The sequence below is a fragment of the Malania oleifera genome, chromosome 4 (assembly GCF_029873635.1).
Source record: "Malania oleifera isolate guangnan ecotype guangnan chromosome 4, ASM2987363v1, whole genome shotgun sequence".
NCBI classification, from domain to species: domain Eukaryota; kingdom Viridiplantae; phylum Streptophyta; class Magnoliopsida; order Santalales; family Ximeniaceae; genus Malania; species Malania oleifera.
Window position 1 is genome coordinate 41,133,936 of NC_080420.1, and position 27,679 is coordinate 41,161,614.

Genomic DNA, 27,679 nt, shown 5'->3' on the forward strand with positions numbered 1-27,679 from the left:
GAATAATATAGTTAAAATTTTCACTAAAATAATATTCCATCTCTAGTAAAAAGAACAGCAGCAACTGTCATTTTTCTACCGTAAATAAATAAATACACTTACATTTCCAACACCTAAAAGAATTTCCATTGAACTCTATATGTATCATTTCTTGCTGTGGGCTGTTTTTATCTGGCATTCCTATACAAAATGTAATTCAGCTACAAAAATATATGAATTGCTAACCCCCATTCCACCCTTCCCCACCCATCCAAAAAATACATGCCCAAAAAATGAGATCGCCCACAAAAACCCCCCCGCCAAGGAACAAAAACCAACCCCCCAAAAAATCAAAATCAAAAACAATAAATCCTGTGTATTCTCAAAGGAATATTCACATGAATTGCTACTCCTCGATTAGCAATATGCTTCAGCTATAGGCTTCCTGCCAGTGCCAGTAACAAATCGACCACCGCCGAGAGAGAACACCCTGGTTAGTGAGCAAATATCTGGAGAACCTTGCACCAAAACATCCCAGTCAAGCCATAAACAGGTATTTCAAGTCGTCCACTGTAAGTCGAGTCTGACGACTGCCTGTCTCATCCTCTCCAAATGCAGATGCAACCATCTCCCTCTTCTTTTGCTGTAAAACCCAGTCTCACTTCCATGAGAATCAACAAAAAGTAGCTTTAACTCAAAGGTGCAGGCTGTGAGCATATGAATCTCGGACCAAATACAAGTGTAATATAATCAATTAAAATTAGGGAAGGAAAAACATGAAAATCCAAACACTTCTAATTCAATGTCAAACAAATAATCCAATATATATAAATGGCACAACTGCTCTTATTCTGACTTGTGAATACTGCCCATGCCTAAATGACTAGGATGCTCAAAGCTTAATGACTAGAAATTGACTCGAGAATCCAAGCTGGAGAGCTTGGGAATCTCTATACTTTATTTGGTTTTCCTTCCATGTAAATCTCTATACATTAAAAAAAAGATATTTTTTTCTTATAAAAGATTTGTTTTTCATGACACATTCTCTTCGATATAGTCTCAAAAACGACAAAGTTAAATTTTTTTATTGATATTTTCTTGTCTTGAATTATTGAATCATTCTCTTATTTTTTTCAAAGAATGCATACACTTAAAAAATACTTAAATGTTAAATATAATGGACTATTCACTATTAAACTTTGTGATATTTTATTATTTTATAATATTCAATTATTCATTAATCATTATACTTTATAGTGTTATACTCATATTATATATATATATATATATATATATATATATATTAATATACAAAATATAGAGTTATAAACTTATAATAACTTAGGAACTAAGTAATATAGTTATAGTATTATATATTTATAGAACTTTATTATACTTCTTTAGTTGTTTCTTACTCTTTTTGAATATGTTATTCATTGTTTATTTGTAGATTGAAAATTGAAATTTGACTTCGACATTTTGTGCTTATTTGAGATTTTGAGTGTTATGAGTGTGGGAAGATGGCTTCTAGTTCAAGTGCTAAGCCTAGAAAAAAGACTTCCAACACAGTGAAGATCCTACAAAGGATCATTGTTCCCAAATCAATGATAATAGGATGCGCTTGAAGTGCACCTATTGTGGGCTTGAAAGATGGGGTGGCATAATTAGAATGAAGTATCATTTTGCGTAGGATCATGATAATGTTGCGTAAGAAGTGTCCAGAAGAGGTGAGGGAAAAATTTTCCTATCTTTTGGAAGGAGTAAAACAAAAGAACACTAACAATGAAAAAGAAATTTTTCAAGAAGAATTTGGAGAACAAAAACAATAAGTTCAAATTATAGGAGGACAAAGACAAGGCACCACCATGGATGCCTTTGTAAGCAAGGGCAAAGGAGTAAAAGGGAAAGGGTTTAAGCAACAAACCTTGAATGCATTGATGAAAAATAGGGAGCCGGTGATTCAAAGCATTTGCTAATTTTCATACGGACATACTTTACCATTCAACTTGGTGAAGAGTCCATTATTTGCAATTTTGCATCAATGATGAAGATGGTTGGGGAATAAGGAAAGGGATTGAAGGTCCCAAGTTATCATGAGGCTAGAGTCACATTTTTGAAGAAAAAAGTTGATAGTGTCAAACAAATTATGGAAGTATACAAGAAAGAACGGGTGAAAACCAGATTTACTTTGATGTCAGATGGATGGACCAACACAAAACAAAGGCATCTCAAATTTTCTTGTTAATAGTCCTAGTGGCACTATTTTTCTCAAATCAATAGACACTTCAAATGTGGTGAAGGATGCTTATAAATTGTTTGAATTGCTTGACTCATTAGTGGAAGAGATTGGAGGGGAAAATGTTGTTCAAGTGGTGACGGGGGAAAATGTTGTTCAAGTGGTGACGGATAGTGCCTCAGCTTATGTGGGTGCTGGTGAGTTGCTAATGGAGAAGAGGAAACATACATTTTGGTCTTCATGTGCAGCCCATAGCATTGACTTAATTTTGCATGATATTGGAAATTTGCCTATCTTTCATAATACAATTCAAGCTAAGGAGGTGTGTGTCACCGACATATGGGTGCTTAACATGTTTAGAGTGTTTTTTAGAAAAAAAGAATTGAAGAGAGCAGGGGTTACAAGGTTTACTACATCTTTTCTCACATTGAAGAGTTTGATGAAACAAACTCCCTCTTCGAGCCATGTTTGCATCAGAGCAGTGGGTCATGTGTCAATATGCTTCGAGATTGGAATCTAAGAAAATGGAGGCCGTATTATTGTATGATGATAAGTTTCAGAAAGCAATAAAGTATTTCTTGTGTGAGCCCACTTTTTAAAGTTTAAAGGCTTGTTGATGGTGATGTGAAACCAGCAATAGGGTATATATATCATATATGATGCCATGGATAGAGCAAAAGAACAAATTGCCCAAAATTTTAATCATAAAAAGACCACGTATGATCGTATTTGGAACATCATTGATACAAGATGGGACTTGCAACACCATAGGCCCCCTCATGCATCAGGATATTTTCTTAATCCGAGGTAAGTTACACTGTCCAAAACTAAATCAATTTAATATGTTATGTGAGCGATAAGCTTATTACCTATGCACTTATTTTTATCACTTCTTTTATTTGTAGGTTCCAATATAGTGATGACTTTAATGCAAACATGGAAGTCAAAATTAGTCTATATAGAACTACTGAAAAAATGTATCTGGATGTTGAAACAAGGATCAAGATTGATCAACAATAGGAAAAGTTCAAAAGTTGAAGGGATGATTGGCTTAAGCATGGCTACTCTAACAAGAGACAAGACACAACCCCATATTATATATCAATCTGATAGTTGCCTACTTGTCTTTATGATAATGTTTTCATTGTTTCGTTTTTTTGTTTTTGGTTTATAACCAAGAATACAATATGATGTTTATTCATTTGTTTTGATCATATCTATAGTTTTATGATGGGAGAGTTATGGAGAGGAATGCAAGGAGCTTCAAAGATTTGCAATACGAGTCCTTAGCCTCACATGTAGTGCAACGGGATGTGAGAAATTGGAGCACATTTGATCATGCCCACTCCAAAAAAAAGGAACCGATTGGAACAACAAAGACTAAATGCTCTTGTCTTTGTTAAGTACAACATTCAACTAGAGCTAAGGCAAAAGAGGAGGCAACAAAGTGGTGAGGCATATGATCAAGTTTGTTTATAGAACATGGAGTCAGATGATGAATGGATTACCGAAAAGGAAAGCCCTTGTCTACCAGAGAACATTTCATGGATGAATGCCAATGAGTGCTTTGAAGATAATGGAGGAATTGGAAATAGCAAGAAAAGAAAGGGAGATATGAGTAGTATGACTTTATATTTGTTGCTCTATAAGTAATTAGTTTATGAATGGAGGATGGAGCACTAAAAATAATTGACATGTTTTAATAACTTTATAGTAGGAAAAAATGTTGAAGAAGATGACATTAAGTTGACTGATGAAGAAGAGGAGGAACAAGAAGAGATGATTGATGAAGATGATGATGATGATGGCGATGATGACGATGATCTTCCATTAGGGGAAAGGGATGATGAAAGATGATGCACTACATCGCACATTAGTAGTCTATATTCTATTGTAGATGGTTTAAAGTTTAGTTTGTTTCGTTTTATGAATATGAGATGTGGGCTTCCATATATCTTTTTTTGTTTTTGAAGATGACATCTTATAACACGTGTTATGGTGTTAGACGTACAGTTTTGTGGCAAATTACCATAACTTGATACTTGATAGAGATAGGATGGATAAATCATGGAACATCTTTTTGTATATGACTAGTTTTTCCTTTATATAAATATACGTAGAGTTAAATAGATCATGGTAGGATTCAAACCTACAAAACTAGCTTCAAGTCTTCAATAGCAAGCGTTGTTTCAATTAACAACATGATTTATCCATATTTGTTGAAATTTCAATGTATTCTACTATTTTATTTTATTATACACACATGCCATTTGGAATCAATTTTTCAAATTTTGTACTGAATCTTACAATTCGATTCGATTCAATTCTTGATTCATGATTCACTAAATTGGAATTTCGATTCATGATTCGAATCTCGATTTGACAACTATGTCTCACAATAACTAGTTCACTCCTCCTAACTAGAGTACTATTTGGCCTACGTTGCTGATGCCCAAATCATCTAAGTCATCCCTCTCTTATTTTATTTTCTATAGGAGCTATGCTTAACTTACAACAAACATGTTCATTCCTTAGTTTATCTTTCAATGTTATACCACTCATCCACCTCAGCATTCTCATCTCAGCAACTTTTCTACTTTTTGGTATGTTGTTTCTAATCAGCCCAACATTCTGATCCATATAGGATAACTGGTCTTATCGTCATTCTATAGAACTTCCCTTTTAATTTTAAAGGTATTCTACAGTCACGCAACACACTCGAAGCACGTCTCCATTTTACCCAACCCGCTTTAACTCTATGCATCACATCTTCTTCAATTTCTCCTTTAGCTTACATAATAGATCCAATGTGTCCAAATATACTAGTATTATTGATATACACCTATTGTGATTGAAAATTTCCTAGCCTCTCTACTTATAGTCCTAATGCTAGTCATTGCTCCATCATACATATCCTAAATAACGTTCGTATACCTACTACATATGCCCCTTTTTTCTAAAATCCATCATAAAACTTCCCTAGGTACCCTATCATATGCATTCTCTAAGTCAATAAAAACCATATGCAAGTCTCTATTCTTTTTCCTAAATTATTCCATTAATCTTCTTAAAAGATATAAAGTTTATGTGGTAGATCTCCTAGGCCTAAAACCAACCAAATTGATTTTCTGAGACCCTCATCTCTAACCTTAATCTTTGTTCAATTACCCTTTCTCATAATTTCATTGTATGACTCATGTAAGTTTAATGTCACGATAGCTATTATAATTTTGAACATCTCCTTTATTTTTGTATATAGACATTATAGTGCTTTTTCTCCATTTGTCTGAGATTTTCATAGTTTTTATAATTGTGTTAAATAAATTAGCTAACTATATAATTTCATTATCACCTATGCATTGCAAACTTCAATTAAGATCTTATCCGATCCTATAGTTTTTCCATTTTTCATCTAATTTAATGTAAATTTAACTCCATTAACTCTAATTATAATTTTACAAATAAATCTTCTATTTTTAGCCTTATCCTCATTTGTCAACAATAAATTTAAGCCTTCTACTTGGTTTTCATTATTTAGCTTACTAAAGCAACTTCGCCACCTTTCTTTTGTCTTCTGGCTTAACCAAAAACAATATCATCCTCACTTTTTATACATTTTACATACCTAAGTCCTTGCTCTTTCTTATCTAACTCTAACAAGTTCAAAAATATCTCTTTCCCCTTCTTTTGTCTCTAATCCAACATATAAATTGTTAAATGATCTACATTTAGCTCCACTAATAGCCTTTTTTGTATCTTTTCTCGTTTTTGTATACTTTTCAAAGTTTTTCATGTTTCATACCAAAATCTTTGTCTTTACAACGACATCTTAATCCTACCGAACTTTTTTTTTTCTATTTGAGAATCTTCCTTTTGATTCACCTAAAATCTATTTTGCTATCTTTTTAATAAAGCTAGCTATCCACTCCAAAGAGTGTTAGTGTCTACACCATCCTCTATTGTCCAATCACCATCCTTGATAATTTTATCTTTAAATTTTATGTATTTTCTCCATTTAGGTTCCACCACCTAGTTCTCTGGCACTCACTTATATCATCATTTCTCTTCCATTTTCAAATACATATATTTAACACTAAAACTCTATGCTGCATAGTTAAGCTTTCATCTCGACTACCTTTATAATCCTTACATGATAAATGATCTACCCTCCTATTTAAGAAAATATCTATTTAACTTCTATTTTATCCACTCTAGAACGTTATTAAGTGTTCTTCTCTCTTCTTAAAGCAAGTATTCATCGCAATAAAATCATATGACATGGAGAAATCTAAGACCATATCCCCAAACTCATTTTTATCTCCATAGCCATGTCCTCCATGAATCCTCTCATAACCTTTATTATCCTTTCCAATGTATCCATTCAAATCAGCTCCTATAAATATTTTCTCAATCCTTGATATCCCTTGTATAATACTATCTATATCTTCTCAAAATTATCTCTTAATATTTTCTATAAAACCTATTTGAGGAGCATAAGCACCAATGACAATTATAAGCTCTTGGCCTAAAACCATCATGATTTTTATGATTCTATCTCTTATTCTTTTCACATCTACAACATTATCTTTTAAGTCATTGTCTACAATGATTCCAACCAAATTCTTATGTTTTTTTCTTTTCCAATATACAGAAAGTTTGAATCCTAATTTTCCAATTTCTCTAGATTTTTCACCTACCCACTCAGTTTCTTGAAGGCAGATTACTCCAATGCCTATGCTACCATCAGAAAATGAAGCTTCAAAATTTTTATGCTGAGGCTGGAGGGAACATTTAATATGACAACAATACCTGAAGGGCCAAAATGCGATCTTCAACTGTGTCTTTCACAGTCAACCGCACAACAGTAACAGGACGAGTCTGCCCAATTCGATGTGCTCTATCAATTGCTTGATCTTCAGTTGTAGGATTCCACCAGAGATCCAGCAGAAGAACATGGCAAGCCGCAACCATGTTCAGTCCAAGACTTGCAGCTTTCAAAGACATAATCATAACAGACACCTGTAACATAGTAATTGGAAGTTAAGTAAATCCATGTAGTCAGAGAAGCGTAAATTGCAGTGAACAAGAATGTCCATCACTAGAACAGCGAAAAAAATGTCTATCACTGAATAATATCAAGGGATTCTAACCTCAGGGAGGGTGTTGAAGTCTTTCACAGCTTTATCCCTAGCAACAATAGACATTGTTCCATCAAGCCTTCTGTACTGAATGGAAGAATCTTTAAGATTAGCTTCAAGCAAATCAAGCATCCGTGTCCATTGAGAGAAAACTATTGCTTTCTCTCCTGCTACAGATATTGTATTATTCAACCCTTTGTCCACAACCCAATTTTCTCTAACAGGCATATCCTCAAGTAATTCCACTGAATGAAGATCAGACAAATTTTGAGGACAACTGGCAGTTCCATCAGAAGATTTCAAGGAACTAACCCTCACTCTACTATCCCGTGGCTTAGAAAGTGATTCCAAGACCTCAAGAGCAGCCTTAATTTTAGAAGAGTCAAAAGAGCGGCCATCAGAACAAGGTTCTAGTGCCTCAACATATTCGGAACCAGAACAATGGAGAGAATTATTCGGACAGGAATGATCAGAAAGAGAAGACTGATCAGAGAGAGAACTGTTCAATGTGGCTTTTGTAAACACAGAAGATGCATTCAGTTGAGCTTTGCAGTTCACAGCAGGGCAGTGTTTGTCATCGCCATTTAGATGTTCAGAAATGCACTGATTGCAGAAAACATGACCACAGATGGAAACAACAGCATCTTCGGGTGGATCCTACAGAAACAAAAGCAAAATGTCAAAAAACAACTGTCTAGTTAATTTATATATGGTTGATCAGAATGTTAATTGAGATCAATAAAGGAAAAATAAGGAATTTTAGCAGAAATACAGGCCAGGAATTTGTTCAGAGAATTATTCACACATTAAATAAAAAACAGTTCTCCAGAAAATGACATTCAGAAGTTTGGGAATGAAATGAGAGAGAACTTAACAACATCCAATAAATAGCACATGTAATTTACAGTAATACAGCATAGACTGATATAAGCACCCACTCAGATCTCCACTTTTAAGTTCCCCAATATAAACACCAAATTTAAGCAACAAGTAGACACAATTCATCAATGGAAGAATACTCAAAAAAAAAATACTGTATACTGAAGTTACAGAATAGTCTAAAAAACCATTAAACAATTCAGTCCAAATGTTAATCCATCTTAATATTTACAAGTAATTACAATGTACCAAACACTGTGCACATAGAAATATCAGTAAATGAAGCAAAGTGCAATAGAAACAAATCTTTACTCCTCGGGAAAGTGACAACATACATTGCATTTGCCACAAATCGCCAAAGATGCTTCTAAGCAATGCAAAAGATCAATTTGTCTCCCCTGAGGAAGATTCCTTGCAGAGTCAACAGAGGATTTCCACACAGCGTTTGAATCATATCCCTTAACAAGAAAAGGGTGATCACAAGCTTGTCGAAGACGCAAGAGCATCAACAATATGTTAACATAATTTTGTTTCACAGTTCCAGCAGCTGCATAAACCTGATACAATAATATCCATAAAAAAATGAGAAAGATAACCAAGACAGTGACCAATATCACATATTCATAAAACAAAGGGCAGAAATTGATATCATACAAAACCTATATTTTAAAAACTCAGCAATCACAAAAATTCATTAAAAAAAACCAAGACCGAACTCCAATTCTATTTTACTAAAACCTTACTTCAAACTGAGCGCGCGAATCAGCCTCCAATCTGGAGTAGAAATCCCGTTCCTCTTTTGAAAAATCTACTTTTTTCAGTTCTACCGATTTGGGTGGTAAGGTAATAATTGGCTCCCCATCAAGAAGTGTGCCTAGAGCAAAAAATGACCAACAAATAATCACAAGTCACCGGCATATTTTGGATTTCGAATCTTAATGCAACCTTAAATGCATTTATAGTCTGTGAAATACTCATGAGGAAGAATAAATAAGACAAGGGGCCTGCATATGCGTTAAAACAAGAGTCTAGAGTTCAAAAGAACCATATCATGGAAAACCATGAAGGTGCCTTTTTCAAAATGCACCTGATTAAACATATGAAGTATGTAGGACATCACAATTTACCTCAAGGTCATATGAAGGAGCTAGGAAAAAAAATACTTATGCAATGCGAATAACTACACCAATAAGAGACATTTTTCTTGCAGCAGCTGCAATGGATCAGAATTATGATATTTCAAGACAATTCATCCTTATACTGCTGTAAATGCATCCAACCCACCAAAAAATATGGTCAATTAAATTAAAAATTAATAATTAATACAATTTCACATTTCCCATGATTATGATTATTAATCACCAGATTGACAGTAAAAGTGATCTCTTCATAGCCAACCACAACAGCCCTCTTAAAGGCCACGGGGATAAAAATGCCTAGCACTAGAACAGAAGCCCATGTAACAAGAAACCAAGGTGCATATTGGACAACCAGAATTTTTTAAAATGCTCAAACAACAGAAGTATCACTAAAGACCAGATTATGTATTTGAAACCAACTCATTTTTTATGAGCCCATCTGAAACCAAATTAATGAATGTCAAGACCTTCAACTGCAAAACAAGACTGGAAACAGGGAAAAAGTTCAATGCAAGGCATAAAACATAAAAATGTTTTTAAAAAATATACTAAAAAAACAACAACAAATAAGATTGTTATAGCAGTATTACCAAAGCACAAATAATACTATATGCAAACTCACCTTTTGTGCGCCGTAGCATTATCGTTTTCAGCACAGCTTGAAGCTTTCTATAACCATTTGCTGGATTCCTATTAATTGGAACCTTTATTGAAGAGCAAAATGACTTATACACAGCGTATGGATCATATCTGAGAAATCTGAAGTAGCTATAAAGATCATCAACAGCATTTTGGATAGGAGTCCCAGACAAACACCACCTGCGCTTGGCACGAAGACCCCAACATGCTCTAGCTACTTGAGTTCTGTGATTCTTGATGCTCTGTGCCTCATCCAGGACAACTCTAAACCATCCAACCCTTGCAAGAGGACGGGCAACCGACTCAAGGAATGCACTGTCTACTCCCTTCTTACCCTTCAAACATCTTTTATCAGAACTTGGAGGGTATTTCCTTTTCTTTGTTGAAGAAAGTCCCATAGGCGAAACAAGATCAGCTTCAGACCTTCCCTTCTCATCATCCTCTTTGTCAACTAGAGGCTGTTTAGGGACCTCCAAGCTCACAATTGAATAAGTCGTAAGAACAACATCATACTTGGCCAGTTCACAGGGATCCTTTGGACGATTGCTTCCGTGATATACAAGAACAGAGAGATTGGCTTCACTGGTCACCTTATTATGCAACTCATCAGCCCACTGGCGGAGGACACTCGTAGGACAAACAACAAGGGTTCCTGCAGCTGGCCTTCCTTTTGCTCTCACAAAAGCATTCCTGCTCTTCACCGGACTTCCATTTGACATAGCTTGACATGAATCAGCCTCTTGCTTTGATCCATCAATATCAAGAATTCCATCATCCTCATCCAAATTTAGTGTTTCCAGTTCACTTTGTTTCATATCTTTTTCACAAACTCTCAAAGATGGAGGCCTTTCCTTGAGTATGAGTGCAATAGTTGATATAGTCTTCCCCAAACCCTGCCAGAGAACGATTAAAATGAAGTTCAGTTCACTGGCAATGCACATTTACAGGCAGTCATAACAATATTTATCAAAATGAACTTTAAGATTAACCTGATCATCAGCAAGTATTCCTCCTGAGCAGTGCACGCTGCCAGTCTCCTTTTGTACCATCCATGATAAAGCAATACGCTGTCCAGAACTTCAGTTAAAAGTAAATAGATTGGGAAGACACACAGAGTAAGAAAGAGAACATGGTTCTAATATTAAATCTCTAACATGACATTTGGTCCGCAGAATATTTTTTCCTTAGGAATATGGAGAACGTAATGAAAATTGTCTAAGGGATGTAAGTAATAATTTATAAAGAAGTCAATGGTACAAAAGTTTATGTTATTCCATCCAATATCGAATAGGAAATGAATTCTCATAATAAATTTGGAAATAATTATTCCTTGTGTTATGTATTCATAAAAAATTTTGCATTGTTATTTTCTTTACAGTAATAACACATTTTTTGTGTAAACTAGTAAATTCTTCCATTATAACCTGTTAGATTATCACTTTTCCAGAAAACTTAAGTTGTCAGGTCATGGACCAACAATGCATATCAAGCTTTAACACCACCACCACCCCCCGCACATGCAACCCAACAGCATGTGGAGAGACGTTAAATGACAACCATGATAGGGGATACAATCATTTTTTTTAAACACCACACATAAATGTGGGGGACAAGACTTGAACCAAGGAGCTCCTAGTAACCAGCTCTAATACTATGTCAGATTACCACTTTATCTAAAAGCTTAATCTATTAGGTTGTGGGCCAACAATGTATATCAAGTTTTAACATAAGCATTCTATTCCTACAAATAAACATTTCTTGAACCAAACGTGAGTCGACCTTAGTTGGATTCTACAAGTGATGCAACTACAAGCATTGAGCAATGGCGGTGTAAAAGATAACATTATAAGCACCAGACAACAGACATTAGAATCAGCTAACCTCAACTATTTAAATTGCACAGCCACAAGGTCCACAACACATTTTTATCTAGGCCTTTTGGCAGCACTAAAATTATTCTACAGTACCAAGGTTTACCAGTCGAGGAAATCCAAGTCCTAGTTCAGTGTACAAAAGTGTTTATATGCACAAATATGAACCTGATGGCTTACAGACATTTAATTATTTTTGGTGGTGCATCAAAAAAGGACATGAGGTGTCTGTGTCACAAAAATCCCCACTTGACGCTCATTCTTTGTTTCACAACAATTGTGTGAAAATTGACTCTGTGCCAAAAACTTCATATTCCACAGAAACTAGAAAACAAAGAGAAAATGAAGGGAACTCCAAACCTGGTGTCTCAAAAGAGGAACAGTCAAGGCACCATCTGGCGGGCTAGTTTCTGATTTTGGCTGAGAAAGATCCTGCAATGCATTTCACAACCTTATCATCAAAACTTCAGTCATACACAACAGAGACTGCAAATATGATTGCAAAGGAAGCTGTTTTTCCTACGAAAACAAGGCAGCAAAATGGACTCTACCAGATATATCCAAGAAGCATGAACAAGCATAAATGAATATTAATTTCAAAATGAGCTGCTAGAAGGTACCCTGAATATGCAACAGATAACTAAATAGTTCAGTCCAAAAAATAAATAAGCAGGGAAGGCAACAAAAATTTTACAGTAACCTGCAAGGCTGCAACATGTATCAGATGTAAGATTCATCAAAAATATGTCTCCCTAAACATAAAAGGGGCAATTTCCAATTTTAAGTTTAGCATGTATGATATGAACTATAGACCAAAAAATACAATTTCATGTCAGTGCAATTATCCATTCAATTAATCACCTTTGCAAATGTTTTTTTAACATAATATTACAGAAAAACAGAAATGCAACAAGCCACATAATTGCGATTTTAGACAAAAAAATCCCCTTCAATTCTTGGGTGATAACAATTTAACCCTTGATTCTTTGTTTGAATAATGTTCCCACCTTATTATTTGTCAGAGCAGTGTAAACCCCTCCCCCTCCTCCCCTCAAAACCCCAAAGTAAAAAGGTAACTGGAACTGCATGATATGACACAGTCTTCTAAAATCAAAAAAGAAATAAATTATGGACAATACATCAATTTTAATGTTTTACAAATAAGTATCATTTTTTTCAAAAGAAACAATACGGACATCTAGGAAGTTTGTGCTGATGAATCAAAGGCAGAACTATCCAGAGAACAGTTTTCAGGCACTAAGCCATGCCATTGTGTAGTTTACAAAATTTATCTTACACAACCCAATCAGCAGCAAAAAGTTCGTTTTGCATTCTGAACTATTTCAAGTTTATGTCATAATTTTGTTCTTGCACAAGCTTGTAATATATCATTGAATCTTGATACTCCACATGCCAATTATAATTTCAGGTAGTTCTAAGATCAATAAATCAAGATGTGCACCAAGTTCAATAAAAAAATTTATACAACAAAAAATTATGTGTTACTAAAAAAAATGACAAACAATACAAGTAATTGTCTGAAACAAGTTAACCCCCATTTGGTTTGTGGAATGAAAAGGCATAGGAATGGAATTCAAGTATGAATATAATTTACGTTGAAATGCCATTATATGTTTGGATACTTGAGCAGAATGACATCTGGAACAGAATGAAAGATAACAAATTTTCCAAAAATGCCCTTTTAAATCAAAATTTTGATTTTGATTTCAATTTTTATTTTAAAATTTCTTTGTAGGAATCTATTTTAAAAATAAATAAATTAATAAATTTTAGTAGTGGAGATTGCTCCCAAAAGCAGGCCACAGTTGCCTTAGTTCTTCTGTTTACTCGCCAGGAATAATGGAGGTCATCAGAGAGGAACCTGGCTGCAGGGACAACCACAATCTGCACATTTTAACCACCAATGTCAGAGATTTTGTCGCTGATTCGCAAGACCTACAAGATCAGATCACAATTCTCAAGGCCGGCCACAATCTGCAAGATTCTACCACCGCTGGAGATCTTGTCGCCAATTTGCACGATCTGCCAGCTGACCATAATCAGCAAGCTTAGGGATCATTTGGAACCACTTGTGCAAAGTAATTTTCAAAAAAAAAAAAATGCTGAATTTAATAAGTTCTGATAATAAGTGCTGAATTGAAAAAGTACTAAAAGTTATAAATGGTGTTTGATTGTGTTTAAAATAAGTTGCATTTGAATACTTACTTTTGTTATAGGGTCTGTATGATTATTTTTTAATATATTTTAAATTAAAATTATTCATATTTTCTAATTAACAATTTCATTAATTATTTTTAATTAAAATTTAAATAATTTATATCAAATAAAATAATATAAGATTATTATTTTTAATTAACAATTCTTGTTATTAATGTTATTTATAACATATGACTATCATATTAATTTATGATAAAAAAAATGTTATTAATTAAATTAAAATTTTGAATTTATTTAATGTTAATTTAAATTAATATATGATTCTTCTTCTTTCTAGAATTGAATTATACTTCATTAAGAATTAATATGTCATAATACATAGTAAAATAACGTATGATTATTTTTAATATATTTTAAATAAAAATATTAATATTTTATAATTAAAATTTTAATTGATAATTATATTAATTTTTCTAATAAATTTTAAATAATTTATATTAATTAAAATAATATAATATTTTTTATTAATTACCAATGACCTTGTTATTAATGTATATTTATAACATATGATTATCACATTATTTTATGTTAAAAATAGTAATAATAGGTAAATTAAAAATTTTATTTTATTTAATGTTAATTTAAATTTATAGATGATTCTTTTTATTCATTCCTAAATTGAATTATTTTTCATTAATAATTAATATGCCACAATACATAATAAAATAATAAAATATTATTGTCTAATATTTTTTGAATAAAATATATAATATTTTTAAATAACAATTTAGTTAATAATTATGTTACTTCAAACTTTTAATTAACATTTAAGTATTTTTATTAAGTAAAAATAACATCATATTATTTTTAATTAACAACAATATATTTATAACATGATTATCATTTTAATATATGTTAAAATAAAATTATTAATTAAGCAAGTATTTTTAATTTTTTTAATATTTATTTAAATTAATAGATAATTCTTCTTCTTTATTCTAGAATTGAATTATGTTTCATCAATAATTAATATGTTATAATATTACATACTAAAATAATATATAATTATCTTATAATATTTTTAAAAAAATTACAAAATAGTCACTAAAATTTCTTATATTTACAAAACTAACATCACCTATGAACAGTGTCACTTCTTAGTCAAAAAACTATCTTTCATTATTCCTCAAAATTCACTTAAAAAGTTCTCAAAAAAGTGGTCCTGAAAAAGTACTTTTCGCAATAAGTACTTGTCACAGAACAAATCAAACACCACTCACTTCTTTTTTCTGCTCCAAACAGAGACTTAGACCACCAACGCAACCACCAACACTGGAAATTTGCCACCGATTTGCACAATCTGCCATCCGACCAGAACCTGCAAGCTTAGATCACCAACACCTGAGATTTATCATATCATGACTAGCATGCCAGCCACGATGGGGCAGTGCCATAGCTCCTGAAGGGAGAGGTTCATCACCGAAGAGACAGATTCTTGCATTGTCATCTTTCCGACCATGGGTTCAAGACCTTTGGGGGGGGTGGGGGGGTAAGGGTACAATGGGAAATGGTGGTGATTTGTAATAAATAATGATTCCAGCCTATATGGACTGGAATCACGATTAGGAATGAAGGAATCATGATTCCATCCATTTTGAAACTAAAAGTGGGAATGGGAATTAGGTCCTGAATTTTGATTAGGCTCAGCCTTGATTCCGAAAACCAAATGGGGGGTTAAGTGTTAAAAGCTCTTCCACAATTTTTTGACACAAACAATTCTCTTCTTTCAACAGGGACAACTAGGTGTTGGACAAAACTGCTTGAAATATACTTCAGGTATATAATATTGATAACATACATATTAATCTGTTTTGAGTTAGTATTGTATCAACTCTTGTAGAGTTAAATAACTAATTAGTCATTAAATTATTCTTCATTTACTTGAATCAAATATAAGAACACACTCTTGCAAGTGTCTAAACATGTGACAAACACATGTAACTCACCCTCCAATGTCTGACAAACCAACCATTAATAACGAAAGCAAAGTCCTCATTCCAAGTAACTTCTAACAGAAAGCAAAGATCATAATCACAAACAAGAAGTGCTAACCTGCAAAGCAACTCGAAGTATTAATCGCTCATCATTTGCCTTGAGCCTCATGCCTCCCACACCCATATGATGAAGGGGTTCATTAAATGAGGGCCGTTGTGGAGTAACAAGGGATTTTCTGCACGGATTCAAGCGTGGAGGTTGACTTATGTCTTCAAGAATACATATATCACTGTCATCATCTACATGGGATTTGTGAGCCAAGGAATTACTGTGAATTGACTCAGAACTGATTTTTGACATATGAGAACCCATGCTTTTAGGTTGATTCAGTTTACCCTCTCTTTCATCCTTTATGTAATCCAACTGACTGTTTACATTGAATGGCAGAGATTGGTGTAGACCAGAAGCACTTGTCTCCAAATTTCCATCAGTGAAATTTACACAGTTAGTTTCTCCCTCAGATGCAAGGAATGACTCTTTTCCAATCTTTGTGCGAACCACATGCTTCATACTTGACTTGGAAGGCAGAATGTCATGTAATGGCAGTTTAGAGTCTTTGTAGACACCCCACTTTGGAGGTCCAAACCCTTTGTCAGCGCAAGTGTCGACCACACTGGGAGAGAATTTTCTAATGACAGCTTGATCACTTGCATCAACAGACTGACACATGAGCTTCTCAGGTTCAACAAGATCACATTTTCTCTCTTCCTTTATGCCAGTTACTTGCTTTTTGGTTGGAATATATGGCTGAGAACAAGTAATTGCCTGTGTTGATGCCTTCTCATCAATCAACTTACCGTTGGCATTGGAAGATGAATTTACACTGCTTGGTGAAACATCACTACCACCTTGACATTTAATGTTGAATCCCTTTGCATCACAACAATCAATTCCAGACAAGTCTGACACAGAACAACATGCTCTTCCTACATGGGCTGACGATTGCATATCACAGGGAAACAATGAGTTCTCAGTTAAAGATTCCTTTTCATTCTTTATGTCAATCATAGTTTCCTCATTATTTGGAATAAATTGAAGATTAACACCACACAGGTATTGCCCTGCAGGATCAGTCAGATGATTACCATTATCACCCATGCCATACTGCACAGCTGAATAATGGTTGTTACTAGTTTCACACAAGCCATCAGAAATCTGACAGATACCAGACTGGGTATGAATTGCACTTGGTGAAGAACAATCAAAATCCATAATGGATAGCTCCATAGATGTACATGAATACCTTTCCGGTGCTCCAAAAGATCCCATGCTATATTCGCTTAAAACACCATGCTTTTCAAAATTTACATCTGAAGTCTCTATAATCGGGCTGCGTAAAAAATCTGCAATGTTAGAAAACAGAAATCAATGCTTCCACTTCAAATTTAAGCATATAGAAGCAATGAAACCAAATCTACAGCAACTATTCAAAAAAAAAATGGAACTGAAGCCAATTAATATCCCTCGCTGACAATTCACATACATTTGGCATGTGCATCCCCTTCCACGGGCTTGAGCTGAAATTCACCATCACTATCAAAGCAATCATGGTTCCTATTTTCAGTATAATCCGAAAATTGGTTAGCATTTCCTGCACTAGAGCAAAATATCGTATTGAAATTAGGTAGGTTATATTGTCTTTCTGTACTATCATTTCTGCTATACAGTGGGAGATTCTGAGGAGCTCCACCGAATGGGTAGCAAGGGTCTTGTCCCGGAACTACAGGTAGACAGTCCTTAAAACCCCCAGGGTAGCCATGCATAGAAGAACCAATCTGTGATGAAAGCTCCCGATTTCCATGGTCTAAGAGAGTAGAGTTCCCCGCAGACTCAAATGAACCATCTGATCCCCCCACCCTAGAAGCTGCAGCTTCAGAATTGCCTGGAGGTAAACATGCAAAAGAGCCCTGTAACTCAGCCCCCGACGATTGTGCCACTCCAAACTCCCGAAATCCTACACAATTCCCAAAAAAAGACAATCAAATATAGACATTGACTGCAACATATTATAAGTTTATTACATCCCTCCCCCCTAAAAATATCCTTTTAAATGTTGCAAAGAAATATTCATTATAAATATCAAAAACCTATAAAGTGAAAAATGATAGTACAGATTTATTTACCGTTTTGAAGAGGGGAATTCTGCTGGTTGCCAACATCGGCAACTGACTCACCATGTGGCACATTCTTAAATGATAAATCCTCAGAAATACTCTGCAAATATACGTATCTTTAGTATAGACAGAAAAGTGCATCGAAACAAAACAAAACAAAAAAAAAAAAAGGATCGGTTTGCTTGAACAAGAGGAAAATAAGTTCATAAAAATTACACACACCAAGAAACAAATGTTGTTTTCCAAAAAATAACTCTGAAGTTTACAATCATGTTTATCCATTACTATTCAATAAAGAATTACTGATTCCATTACTTCAAATCAAGTGAGCATAACTTCAATTATTCAATCACCAATCAATGCCACATCCATAGATTGCCAATGGGACATCTTGGATGCATGTACTCGAAAGAAAACATAAACGAAAACTAAAAAAAATACTTATTTCTTTAAATACGTACAATACAACTGAAATAAACCTTCAAAAAACCCAAGGAGCCATTTAGTTGTGAAAAAAGGTTTTCATTGTCCATTTTAGCTTTCCAAGGAACTACAAAAAAATCCAGATAATTCTTCATTTTTATAACATTTGTATGATACTATTTGCTCATGAAAATAGTTTCATATTTTATTTCTAATTTTTCAAATAATTACAAAAAATGCCACCTTGTTTTCCATTTTTCCAAATTTATAAAGAAAAGTTGAAAAACATATTTTCATTATTTTTCTAAATTTCTAACTCTTACTTTGCATATGGGAGCATGGGATTTGGATCTTCAATTTTAATTTGTGTGGATTAGTGTATAGAATTTCTTCTAAATCCACACAAATCCAAATTTAAGCCCCAACATCCATGATTCCAAATATTATCTTACACAAAATTTGAAAACTAGAAAACAAGTTGTCTTTTTCGTGATTATTTTGAAATCTAAAAATAAAAAATGAAATATCGTTTTGCACATTTAACAAACTCATTATTTTCTACTTTTTTAATACAAATGTTGAAAAATTAAAAAATAATCTAAAATTTCTATAATTCTTTGGAAAACTAAAAATTGGTAAATGGAAATTGTTTTCACAACTAAACAGGCTCCAAGATTCTTCCAAAAGAACTGAAACTATAACATTGAAAGCATAAAGCTATAGATCGTAGCCAGAAAGACCACCTTGAAATAACAGAAACCATAGATTCAATAAGCATATCTATCAATAAAGTTCAAAAAGCAACAAGAAGCAGAAATAAACGGACATGTACACTTCTTAACATCCAAATTTCTGCACCACAAAAGATTGGCAATGTTCTTCTCCATAAAAAAATATTATTGACCTAAGATTTCCTTCATGGTATATGCTTATCCAAGGCTCTCCATATCAAAATCATGAGTGCTGAAACTTTCCGATAATCTTGAGTTATAAAATGTATGATTAGTGTCATTATTTTCCATTTAGATCCCCTTCCATGCCACAAATATTTCTCAAGCCAGTTCCATTGTCTTCTTCAGCTAAAACTTAAATTCTTCTATTGGCATAATAAATCTTGAAAAAAGCAGATTGAAATGTTTAAGCACCAATGTATTTGTCATTTCATTATCACAAAAAGTCAGCACAAACAAATTGTGAGTTGTCTTGAGGTATGATATAAAGTACCTTTACAAGCTTTTTTCCTGCTATGTACAATAAAGAAATACAGAACATAGCTTATCAATTATGAATGAGGTTCCGGTCCATGACGCATGGCCAAAGATATGGACAACACCACCATTGTAGTCAAATCAAGATTCAAAACATGAATCGAAATCCCAATTTGAGCAACCAAGAATCAGTAAGATTCAGTACAAACTTCCAAACCGATTCCAAATGACAACATATACAAATATAAGTACAACAAACAAAACAGTAAAATTCATCTAAATTTAAATTAAAAAAATCATACTTCATGTGCATGCTTTCTCTAAACAATACATAAAACTAAAATTCATGTTGTTTAACGAAAGGAGTCAACAAAAAATAATAAAAAAACTGTATTTTTTGTGTTTATCAACTAGTGAAATATTTGATGAATTGAAATAACTAACATCAATGCCTCACCCTCTGTTTACACTATATGTCAAGTACACACCAATGGTCATAATATACACTAACTCACACTTACATAACTCTAGCACATGCTAATCATGCTAAATGACCAAAATAAGCATCAACACTCCCCCCCCCCCTCTCTTCAAGCTAGAACATATATATCATATGCTCCAAGCTTGTTACAAATGAATTTCGCATGAGCACCTCCAAGGCTTTAGCGAATATATCAGCAAGCTGCAAATCATGCTTCACATAAGTGGTTGAAAGAAGCTTCTGCACAAGTTTCTCCCAAACAAAGTGGCAATCAGCTTCAATGTGTTTTGCCCACTCATGGAAGACTGAACTAGAGGCAATATAAATAGCAACTAGATTATCACTCATCAACTCCATAGGCTGAGAATATGGAAAACCTAATTCTTCCAATATTTTTCAACCAAACAAGTTCACATGTAGCAAGAGACATAGTCCAATACTCTGACTCAGCACTTAATCTGACTACCAGTGTTTGTTTTTTCCTCTTCCATGAAACCAAATTACCATCAACAAAGATACAGTATATTAGTATCAAGTTGTTAATCTTCTTTCATAAGGTGCTCTGGCCCAATTTACATTTGTATCCTTGTATATAGGTGTGAGCCCAATCCCAATATAAGAGACCTCTCCTAAGTACACCTTTGAGATATCTAGAGATGCAAATTACTGCATCCTGTGACTTGTTCTCGGAGAATCCAGCAACAGGCTTACAACACTTTTTGCGAAAGATATGTCTAGTCAAGTAACTTTGAGATAATTCAAGTCTCAAGTACCGTCTTGGGTTAGGCCACAAATTACTTTATTTGGCATTAACTTACCGTTGGGATCCATGGGTGTTTCAATAGGTTTGGATCCCAACTGCCCAATCTCATCAAAAAGATCAAGAACATACTTTCTCTATGACAAGATGGTTCTCATACAAGATCTAAATACTTCTATACTCAAGAAGTACTTCAATGTTCCCAAGTCCTTGGTCTAAAATTTAGTCTATAGGAACTAGGGAAAGCTTTAGATAGATGCCTTGACCATCATCTCCAGTAATCACAATATCATCCACATACACAATAAGCAAAATCCTACAGTATGGAGAGTGACAATAAAATACCGAATGATCTACTGCACACCGTCAAAGGCCAAACTCAAGTACTTCGGCGTTAAGACCAAACCATGCTCTAGGTGACTGTTTTAAACTATATAATGATTTCTTAAGCCAACAATCTAAGCCAGACTCCCCCTAAGTAACAAACCCACGTGGTTGCACCCTATTTGTAAGAAAGAATTCTTCACATCTAACTAATGTAGATGCCAATAAGAAGTGATGTCTAAGGAAATAAACAAACAAATATAGAGGCTATTTTAGCAACTAAAGAAAATATGTCTGAATAATCCAAACAATACACTTGACTATATCCCTTAGAAATAAGGTAAGCCTTCAAACGAGCCACAGAAGCATCAAGATTGACTTTCACATTGTACACCCACTACCCAACAACAACCAGCAACAAACTTATCAACAGAAAGTGGTACTCAATCCCACGTATCATTATCGTATAGCACACGCATTTCTTCAACCACATTACAGTCTCCCACCCAAAATGGCATAGGGTTCAAAAATGGACCTTAGAAGAGAAGCAAAAGATATACTAAGAAAGCAATAATACATGGGTGACAAGAAATCATAACAAAAAAATAAAAAAATAAAAAAGAGATTGGATCTAGGGTACAAGTGCTTTTACCTCTCAATAGCTATAGAAGGATCAACATCATAGGAAATAGGATCACCAGGTAAGGGAAGTAGAGGCTCAAATGTAGAAGTTAAAGGCACTCCTCACTTGGGTCACCATGCGTATAATTGCAAATTAGGATGATCCAAGCGATGAGAATGACTCAAATTAGACGAAGATGTAGGAGAATTGGGCACAAACAATAGATTAGGACTAGAAGGCAACGCAAAGGAAGGGGCCCATCAAGGTCAACAGAACTCAAGGAATCAAAGTAGTATGGTGGAGACCCAAAAAATGTGACATCATCCGAGACAAATAAACGATGTAAAGTAGGGTTACAACTTACAACATCAATATCCCTTTTGAATATAAGAATGCCCCAAAAAAAATACATTTGATAGCAGGAGGATCCAACTTATCCGTTCCTAGAGTTAACTAGTGAACAAAGGACACAACCAAATATATGAAAAGGAAGAAAGGAGAACAAAGGAGCCTTAGGGAAGATAAATGAATATAAAATTTTACCACTAAGGGCAGAGGATGGCATTTTGTTGATGAGAGAGCAAGCAAGGAACTTGACATCACTCCAAAAAACTTTGGGGACATTCATTTAATACAATAGGGTACAACTGACTTAGAAAATGTATGTTTTTCTACTCTGTAACTCCATTTTGTGGACATGCGAGCACAAGATGATTGATGGATCACACCAAAATTAGTCCTATAGGTGGTGAATTGGGGACTAAAGTACTCCTTAGCATTATCACTATTCACTACAAAGTATCCCAACTATTGTATCAAACTGAGTCATTATTTGAGAACAGAAGGCACAAAAGACATTAAACAACTCAAAATAATCTTTCATTAAATACAACCAAGTTTCATTAATTACAATCGAATCATCCTAGAGTAGTCATCAACAAATGTAACGAAGTGCTAAAAACCATGGTTATTAAAATTACAATCCAAATCATAGGATCATACAATTCTTTGGTCCAAATTCACCCAAACGATCCAAGTTGCAACAAAAATCAGAATCAAGTAGAATCGTGGTAGAATCGTAAAAGAATCTGCAGAATCATATAATGAGAATAGTAGAATCATAAGTAGAATCATACCGATCCTACTTTTCTACCTGGATTGAGATTTTTTTCCCTTTTTGGGCTTCAATAATGTTGCCCAATACATGTTTTTATTCGCCCAAAGCCCCCAAAAGGTTTATGTTTGGTCCAAAGTCTTCTAAAACTAGGGCAAAATGGCTCCCAGCCTCCCATCAATGAACAGATTCAGCAGAATCTGCACCTGACTTCACTGTAGTTCGACACGTCAGTCCTCTGCTCATTGAAATTCAGCAACCCAGCACCCAAATTTCTCTCCTGTTTGACAACCAGAGAGCCCTCCATCTAGTGACTGGTGTTTGATCAGCAGCAGCTAGCAGTCTTGTTGTTTGATCAACAGTTCTATGGTGTTCAACAACCAGAGTTCTTGGGATTCAACAAGAACTCAGTCCTTACTCCTCTTCCTTCTTTGGTGTTCGACAAGAACATGTTAGTCCTCTTCAACACAGAGTTCTTGTTTGATCAGCAGCAGCCCAGAAAAGAGCCAAGCCAGCAGGCCCGGCAGAGCTACAGACGTATGCTTTGAAACAGATTTGCCTCTTGAAAAGACTCAATAGTGAGCACTATTTTTCTCCTTCTTCTTCTCCTTTTCTTGTTCTTCTTCTTTTTATTCTTTTTATTGTTTGAACTTTTCATTGTATTTTTAACTTCTTATACTTACTAAGTTACTAACCAAGTTTTTAGTCTTAAGACTTGTCATAAAGTTCCACTTATACAAGTTTTTAATATTTATTTTACATTGAAAGTAGAATCTTATCTTATGATTCTCAATCTGATTCTACGATTCGATCCTGCAAACCCCTCCAACAATTCCACTAAGAATCCCGATTCTAAAAACCTTGCTAAAAACCCAATTTCGACGTGACACAACTAAGACTCCAAACATTAGAGTGGACTAGCATGAAAGAACTAACCACCCATTTGTTGACTAGGGAAGCAAAGGGAACACGATGATATTTTCCCAATTGACAAGACTCACTCAAGTTTAGACATAGAACTCAAGGTAGGAACTAGCTATTTTAACTTGTCCAAGGTTAGATAACCAAGACAACACTGAATTTGAAGTGGTATCGTGGCGACTGTGTAGGCAATGGAAGAAGAGAGCAACTCAAGGTAGTTTAGTCAATGAGCATTACATCATGTGTCAATTGTCTTCCTCATTTTCACAACTTGAATAACCACAAAATCGGTAAAGAAGATTACAGAACAATTTAGTGACTTTGTAAACTTACTAATTAACATGAGATCGAAAGAGGACCTACGAATGTACAAAACAGAAGAAAGAAAGATGGAGGGAGTAGGATTTACTGTTCCCATCCCCTTTAACTGCAATAGGGGACCCATCAGCAAGGGTAACTTGAGGTAGATTTTTTGGATATTAGAGAGTAGGAGAAAAAAGAGAGCTATTTACAGCTATCATATAATCAGTGGCAGCAGAGTCAATAACCCAAGGACTAGTAGGAAAGACACCAAACGAAATACAAAATGTAGGATTACCCCTCTAAGCAAAAGGTGCAATGTGATGAGGACATGTCTGCTATAGTAAGAACCTTGAATACTCTTCCTCTAAGACAGTTATAATACATTGTTCATTTGAACAAGTACCTAACCAGGGAAACACACTTTTGAGATTTTGTGTCGCAATTCCAAGACACACACAACCTCAATACAGCAGCAAATCAGAAATACATGGTGAACAAACTGCTCCTAAATTGAACATTCGGACTGACCAAAACAACCACAAACGAACCAACCACTAATTCAACAACAAACAAGTCACCAATAATCGGACATAGCACTATACAATTCCAAAAAAAAATAGCCTACACACACTGCCACTGTCACAAGGCACCAACTGAACACCTTAATAATACCCAAGAACAACTGTCAAATTGCCCCGAGTACATGATCAAAAAAGAATGAATCTTTGAACACAAAACATGAGCAGCAACTTGATATTATGGTCTATGGAAGGATTTAAAGCATTCTAGAAGAAATTGGCGCAAATTTGGCGAGAAAAAGGACTCATGCGCTGGCACATAGAGACAGATCTGCCGGCGCATGGAGGCGCCCACCTACAGATCGAGGGTTCTGTGAAGAGTTACGTGGTTCTTTTTGCAAAATATGGAGTGTTCCTTGGAGTTTCTAAAAGCATAGCAGCCTCCAGTTTTTCCAGCAATGACTGTATTTTTCCAGCAATTCCTGGACTGCCTCATGACCTTTGGTGGTGCGTATGATGTCCTACTGCAGCAGGCTTAAATTTTAGGGTTTGATTTTGGTGGTGGGTTTGAAGTTTAGGGTTTGGTTTCGGCAGAGGCTATGAGGTTTAGGGTTTAGGTTGGATCTTGCGCTAATACCATGTTGAAGTATTTGGTGAATTGAAAGACCTAACCTCAAAGATAGGCTTCTCCCCCTATTTACAATATATGTCAAGTACACACCAATGACCATTATACCCTAACTATCTCATACTTACTAACATAACTCTAGCACATACTAATAATGCTAAATGCCCAAAATAACCATTAACATCAACAATTAAAAAAAATCATATTTCATGCATATGCTTTCTCTGATTAAGAAGCAAAACAAAAAAAAAAAATGGTAACTTAAACAAAACTGATAAATAATTGAACAATCTACTAAAAACTGACAGTTGACTATTCAAAACATAGCAAAATGGGATTAGTGGAGTACTCAGCTGACCAGCATTCTATGTTCTCATCAATGGAAAAACACAATACTCCTCCAAGAGCGAAGAATGGTTTAGAGAAGGCAAAATAAATAATAAATAAATAAAAAATCAAATTTTTTATTCTTCTCAAGCCAACATAAAAAAAAGGAGAGAGAGCAATTGTGGTTTTTTAAAAAGATAAGAAGTAAAAAATGGCTGTTTTGAGGATTTTAAACCAGCTAAGTCTGCTCAGGTTTTAATAATTTAGAATTGTGTGAATTGATTGGTTTTGGTTCAGATTGATTAAAGGGGTGAAATGATAGATTCAACAATGATTCAGTAATTTCAGTTGTTTTCTTTTTGCTCCACTAGTAAGATTCAATTCAATTTTCAGTGTGGAATTGATATAAACAATATGATTTGAATCGCAAATCATAAGATTACAACTACGCATGACACCACAACTACATGAGAATAACCAAATACACACACACATTTGCATTCACTAAAAATAATACACGAGGCTTATGCATTAGTATACGAGCATGAAGTAAAACAAAATCCCAAACTTCCCACAAATTTAAACATCACAAATTCATTCCTAAACACCCACAATAGTTTGAACAGACTATCACCAACTAACCCTACTTGGCAATGCATGGAAAATCTAAATTGCATTAGAGGACAAACAGTCATCACATTTTGCCAACAAAATGGAGCCAGTGCCTCTGGATTAAACTACCTTGTCATTTGTATATAAGTCGATCCATCTCATTATATGCCATAAGTAGTGCATCATACTACTTACTGAAGTCTCATGTGAAATCAAATATATTTGTTCGTCTTGATTGGCACTAACACAGTGTATCTATATGCAACAGCTAGAACAAACAAAGGAAGGGGAAGGCGGGTGTGAAGCCTTCTTTTAGCTGAAAACCAGCCAAAATAGTTAATGCAAAAACGTAAAAAGGATAATAGTTCATCAAAAACATACGAGTTCTATACAGAAAATGACAGGACCCGATTGCAGACGTACACAGAAATCTAGCAAACAACACGGATAAGGAAAGAATGCCCCCCCCCCCCCCTCCCAAAAAAAAATCTAGACAATTATGCATGACACATCATTCACAAAGGAATTTCCACAAAATGGATCAGCCGCTGACATAATAAATTCAATCCGCTTTAAGAATAAATATTTTAATGATATCTTAAATCGCCGAAATTGACGCGAAACACTGACTATCCCACACCAATGAGTTCTTCACCTGACGCAAAAATGTAAGTTTTCACAACAAAACAGTGCCAAAACCAAACTTGTCTCACTGGTACACAATTCAAAACACAAAAGTGTAATATAAAACCCACCTGAGGAGGATCAAGATCTTCTTCAAGGATATTGTACAACGCGTCGAGATCTATTGACGGCTCATCCGAATCCCCGTCGCCGCCCAAGAAATCAAAAGTATCGTCCATCATCAACATCGGAATCAAACCATGAAGCTAAAGAATCCCCAACACCGCAACCTCAAAACCCTAATTGCCCATCGGGACTGCGGCCAATGACATAAAGAGCTTCGACCTAACCACGCAACAGACGCAAATCGAGAATCTTTCCCCGTGACATCATGCGGAATTCGAACCACTGAATGGAAAATTTCCAGAGAGAGAGAGGGAGAGAGAGAAAGGGAGCGATGTTTCGTGCTGTGCCGAGTGACGGCAAGGGAAGGTTCGCTGCGGTTTCTGAGATGCGACTTTTCTTCGCGTCTTTCGGATGGAAATCGAGAAGGAGGTCGCGAAATATGAAGAGAGAGACGTGAAGA

At 34.7% G+C, this 27,679-nt stretch overlaps 1 protein-coding gene across 1 annotated transcript; it reads right to left on the reverse strand.

The window, feature by feature from the left end:
* Positions 1-27,679, reverse strand: LOC131154266 (helicase-like transcription factor CHR28). Its single transcript, XM_058106933.1, has 12 exons — positions 27,225-27,679; positions 18,238-18,328; positions 17,598-18,068; positions 16,172-17,457; positions 12,242-12,313; positions 11,000-11,077; positions 9,994-10,903; positions 8,976-9,106; positions 8,568-8,789; positions 7,366-8,010; positions 7,025-7,234; positions 1-622 (listed from the first exon to the last, which is right to left on the reverse strand). Exons 1-12 carry the CDS (start codon positions 27,339-27,341, stop codon positions 518-520), a joined length of 4,338 nt encoding a protein of 1,445 aa, XP_057962916.1. The 5' UTR covers positions 27,342-27,679; the 3' UTR covers positions 1-517.